This window comes from Gavialis gangeticus, unplaced genomic scaffold (assembly GCF_001723915.1).
Source record: "Gavialis gangeticus isolate Ggan-Ray unplaced genomic scaffold, GavGan_comp1, whole genome shotgun sequence".
Lineage (NCBI taxonomy): Eukaryota > Metazoa > Chordata > Crocodylia > Gavialidae > Gavialis > Gavialis gangeticus.
In genome coordinates this window covers 10,373,279-10,378,789 of record NW_017729016.1, presented here as the reverse complement: position 1 = coordinate 10,378,789, position 5,511 = coordinate 10,373,279, and the positions used below count along the sequence as shown (strand labels likewise).

The 5,511-nt window shown below is 38.4% G+C and overlaps 1 protein-coding gene across 2 annotated transcripts in view; it reads left to right on the top strand.

Annotated features, from left to right (window-relative positions):
- SMG1 (SMG1, nonsense mediated mRNA decay associated PI3K related kinase) overlaps positions 1–5,511 on the top strand; it is a 98,342-nt gene that overhangs the window by 83,683 nt on the left and 9,148 nt on the right. For both annotated transcript variants that reach the window (XM_019512831.1, XM_019512830.1), the window contains exons 54-59: positions 608–745; positions 2,029–2,181; positions 2,549–2,728; positions 2,948–3,175; positions 3,666–3,877; positions 4,470–4,576. In XM_019512831.1, coding sequence (XP_019368376.1) covers positions 608–745; positions 2,029–2,181; positions 2,549–2,728; positions 2,948–3,175; positions 3,666–3,877; positions 4,470–4,576 — 1,018 coding nt within the window. The remainder of the gene's footprint in view (positions 1–607; positions 746–2,028; positions 2,182–2,548; positions 2,729–2,947; positions 3,176–3,665; positions 3,878–4,469; positions 4,577–5,511) is intronic.

Here is a 5,511-nt window from a genome sequence, read left to right as displayed (position 1 = left end):
GTCCCTCCCCCCTACTCCGCCTCACCCCACCCCCACCCCATGCTCCCACTGCGCAAACCACCCTGGCCTGGGGCAAGTGACCGTTCAAGCCTAAGGTCAAAGTTGGAGCTGAGCTGCTGTCCGCCCGCCTACCCTAGGCCAGTGTTTGAATTAAGGTTCCCACCCCCCATAGTGATTGTGGTGGGGGAAAACTTTTTGGCTTGGATTCAAGTAAATATGGTAAATATTCTGTTTTGGTTTTAACCAATTACAAGTGGTTCTACCTTTCAGTTCAGTCTTCCCTTTGATTAAGGAAATATTTATAAAAACAAATATTCTAGACTGTCAAACGGTGATAGTTGTTATAAAAATAGTTAATAAATTATTCTGTGTACAGCACATTGTTTAAAAGTGTTGCATGAATATCTGTAATATCTTTTTATTGAGGTTTCTATCTCTGGCACAGTACCCCTTTCTCTGTTGTGCCTCTCAACCATTGTTTGTCATTATTTTTTAAAACATACCCTCGCTGTGAACTAACCAGAGTGCTAGAAATACTATTTATTCTGCTAGTTTAACATTAGTGTACGCAGCAATATACATTACGATTTTTCTTTTCCCGTAAAAGTGGCAACACGAAGATCTTCTTATAAGTCGCCCACAAGCCATGTCTGTTACTCCTCCTCCTCGGTCTGCAATTTTAGCCAACATGAAAAAGAAGCTGCATACACTCAGCCAGATTGAAGCATCAATTGGAACAGTTCAGGTAGCTTCTTTTATTGGGTGTGTGTATAACTTATTGTACTCCCCCCAGTCACATGTTCCAAGATCACCTGCCTCCTCCAAACCAGCATTCTAGTAGTTAGCCAGTCTGAATTCAGTTTTTTTTTTAACTTTGCCTGTCCTTTCAGTCAATGTTGTCTTTCCTTGCTCAGCCTATAAAGGCTAAAGATGTCATAGCTGGTGTTCTCCTAAGCAGTTAGACCCATTTTAAAAAATATTGAGTACTTTTTTTTCTCTCTCCTCCTCCCCTTCTCTGTCCTGTCCTCCCCTTCATTTTATTCTTGATAATGTATGTAGTGAGCCAATTTATCTTATTTCTATAAAATCTTGACCATTACTTTGGCTAGGAACAGATGATGCATTTGTCCATGGGCAAGTTGTGTCTGTACTTGTCCTGGAATAAAAATATTCTGCGATTGTCATGTACACACATCACCCTTTTAATTGAGGTTTAGCAGCCAGCTGAATCATAGAATCATAAAAAATTAGGGATGGAAGGGACCTCAGGAGGTCATTTAGTCCAGCCCCCTGCTCAAAGCAGGACCACCCCCAGCCAAGGCTTTGTCGATCTGGTTCTTAAAAACCCCCAAGGATGGAGATTCCACAGCTTTTCTGGGGAACCCGTTCCAGTGCTTTACTACCCTCCTCATGAGAGTTTTTCCTAATGTGGTGCCAATTTTCTGTCACTGACACAGTGGTGCTGTCTTGGGATAAACCGTTACTACCTGGCTAAAAACGCATTGGATTTCTCTTGGGAGAGAACTTTTTATTTTAGGATTCTACAGACTTACAAGCCTGTTGCTTCCCTTTTTACGTACCTATAAATTATCCTTGAACACTTTTTTTTTTTTTTTTTTTTTTCCTTGGACAATCAGGGCTAATTCAGGTTAATTGCTATTCAAGCCGCATATGTAAAGACTCCTGTACCTGTTTCAGTGCAAGTCTAAGTCTGGGACAGTCAGACCCAGGATAAACTCGACAGCTGTTTTTATTCCATGTTTTCTGGGAAACTTTTTCAGGATATATCCTGGGACAGTGGGTGTGGATGTCTGTATGCTTGCGCTTTGTCCCAGGATTGGGTGATTTATTCTTGGATGAATGAAATAGCTGTTTATAGCTTTGGATACCATAATAAGATAACTGCAATTATGGCCTGTGCTAAAAATCTGAATAGCGGTATAGTAATAGCCATCATTCATGAGAACTACATGGGAAAAGAATTGCATTTTTGGTATGTTTCGTCTCAAAATTGTTTTCTCAACACAGGAGAAGTTAGCAGCACTTGAAGCAAGTATTGAGCAGCGTTTGAAATGGGCAGGAGGAGCCAATCCTGCGTTGGCACCGGTTCTACAGGATTTTGATGCCACCATTGCTGAAAGAAGAAACCTTGTCCTTAAAGAAAGTCAAAGAGCAAATCAGGTATTTGTTACTTCAGTAATTTAGGGTTGATTTATTTGATAACTTAGGGAAACTTTGTTCAGTACTTCTAGGAGCAGTACAATAGACTTTGTTTTCCACTTGAGACTTAAAAATAAGCATAAGTCTCTTTTGGAACAAGGGCTAGCAAAGGCAGTCAGATATTTCTGTGAATTTTACTTTTAAAAACAGTTTGGAACAACTGCTATAGTGTTTACTGTCCAGGAAATGCTACCATTACCCTAGCAGGCCACTTTAATGCTCTTATCTCAACAAAGCTTTCCAGACAAGAATTTTAAGCTGCCTATACTTGTGTTTTCTATATTATGTAATTTAATGGGGAACTTTTCATTTTCTTTTGCTTTTGTAGGTTACTTTCCTTTGCAGCAACATCATTCATTTTGAAAGTTTGCGTACTAGAACAGCAGAAGCCTTAAACCTTGATACAGCTTTGTTTGAACTTATCAAACGTTGTCAACAAATGTGCTCATTTGCATCACAATTTAATAGTTCAGTCTCTGAACTGGAGCTTCGTTTACTCCAGAGAGTGGTGAGTAAAATTGAAGGGGGCGGTGCTATAAAGCATAAGTTAACAAATTTATTATTACAGGCACTGCTTTATTTTTAATGCTAACTAGTTTTGTATGTTTTTTCTTGCAAGTCATAGATGTTCAAAGTTTATTCCATTAACGGTAAACATAAAATGGAAGCAAAATAATTGTTTGTAACAAAATAGATGCAGTGTTTTGTCTTTTCTTTTTCTCTTTAGGGCACTAATCTTGAACATACTATTGGTAGTTCTGAGTGGCTTCTTTCAGCTCATAAACAATTGACCCAGGACATGTCTACGCAGAGAACAGTGCAAACAGAGAAAGAACAGCAGACAGAAACAGTTTGTGAAACAATTCAGAATCTGGTCGACACCATAAAAACTGTTCTTACTGGTCACAATAGACAACTTGGAGATGTCAAGCATCTGCTGAAAGCTATGGCCAAGGTATGACTGAACCTTGCCTCATGTTTCTGAGGAACCAAACTAGTCATGTCCAGGAAAAAAATATGTAATTGGTAGGATGTTCATGTTAGGCAATATTGGGTATATATTGAAATGAGCAGAAATTAACCAGTACATCAAGTTGAACAGACGAACATTTTGAGATCAAAACAATTTTACCCGGGGAATCTATTGCAGAGGTCCTGTACCATTGTGCAATTTTTATGTTAATCTGACATTGGTAAAAGTAAAGCCTTTCTTTTTTGTATATACATGTCTATTTTGTTAAACAAGAATTCTTAATGTATTTTCATATAGGTTGTTAAAATTTGACCTGTTTTCTTTGTGTGTTAATTTTCTTGAGATGATGCTCTTGAAATTTATCATCTCTGGGGAAACCATCATAGGCAGCAGAGGTTAGGGCATTTGCAAATCATTTCTGCAGTATATAACAAAGCAAATTTTTTTTTAACAAACAATTTCTTTGTTATAGGATGAAGAAGCAGCACTGGCAGATGGTGAAGATGTTCCCTATGAGAATAGTGTTAGGCAGTTCTTGGGTGAATATAAATCATGGCAAGACAATATTCAGACAGTTTTGTTTACATTAGTTCAGGCTATGGGTCAGGTCCGCAGTCAAGAGCATGTTGAAATGCTGCAGGAAATAACTCCCACCCTGAAAGAACTGAAAACACAGAGTCAGAGGTAAAACAGTCTTTTGTTTGGTTGAAGGAAATATTCTTTTCTTGCATTCTAATATGCTAGAAGTCTTTGTCTGTCTGTCTGTCCGTAATGCTGTATTCACACTCTGATTGGTTGTCTCAGCAGCCAATTACAGTGCTGACTGAAACAACCAATCAGAGTACTCCAAGAGCGTTCTGGACAGTAGGCAGTGGTGACAAAGGGGCAGGTTGTTTTCATGACACTCCCCCCCTCCTCAGCCCTGCTTGCTGGAGGTGGCAGTGGCACAGGGTGCTGGCCGAGGGGGACAGCGAGGCAAGCTTCCCCCCCATAGCCCACCTCCTGCTCCTGTAAGGCCATGGCAGCATGGGGTGGTGGATGGCAGCGCTCTGTCTGCACCTGTCCCCTCCCCCGCCATCATTCCTGATGGGCAGTTGGCTAGTATGGAAATAAAGCTAGAAGCAGAAAACAACATGCAAACACTCAAGTTTCTCAGTATGCCAAAATAATTTCATGCAGTTTCATTTCATTTCAATTGTTTACCCACTTTCATATGAGATTTTCAAGTAATTTTACTATAAATTGAAAAACTTTACCAACCTATTATGTTTTGTAGTGTCTACAATAATCTAGTGAGCTTTGCGTCGCCCTTAGTCACAGATGCATCAAATGAATGTTCAAGCCCAACATCAGCTGCAACATACCAGCCAACCTTTGCTGCAGGTAACACTTAGATCTCAAATTTTAAATTTCGAATAGTTATGCTTTTCTAAAACAAGCTCACTGATTCTGTCTTTATACAGTCAGCTTTGCAGATGTAACTAGGCTATTAGCAGTTAATAAATACTTTCAATTGAAAGTCCTTGTAGCATCTAATATTTGGCTTCAACACACAAATCCAAGAATAGTTAGCTAAGAATGTGTAACAGTTTTAACACTTGTTCTTTCTGTGCTATGTCAAATATATCCTGAACACACTAGAACCTGTTACTGTGGAACCATCTAGATAACTTATTGGGAATAAAGAATTGAACTACTGATACCACTTATTAAATTGTAGTGGGAAAGGATTAATTTTAAATTAAACTCATAATGTTCACGTGCATAAAAGCATGGTATGAAAGATCCCATAAACAATCTCCATATAAACCCGTATTCCTATTTAAGAACATTCTACTATCCGTACTTGGGTTAAGCTTACATTCTTAACTCCTTTCAGTTGATAGGAATTATTTGTGCAAATTCCATGCAGGGGGATTAAACTTGGAAACAAATCCTCTAACCTTTTATAAAAAACATGGTTTACAATTAAAAAAAAAAAAAAGAATCTGGGTGGTTTTTTTTAATTGGGTAATGGGTACTTCATACAAAGAAAATGAGAGCAGAAATAATGAGGCTGGGAAGCAGGAGAGAGAAGATCAGGTAGGGGAATCCTGCACTTAAGTATACTGAAATGCTCATGTTCATCTTCTTATATATGAGCATAAATCTATAGCCCACTGGTTCTACAAACTTAATGTATGTATTTTACAAGGTTAAATTGCTTGTTATAGCCTGGCTACCATAATCCCTTTGAAGAACTAGTGAATTAATGTACTATTTTTTATATATATAAAAGTGTGTGCTTGGTGGTTCAGAATGTTTTTTTCCCACTTAAA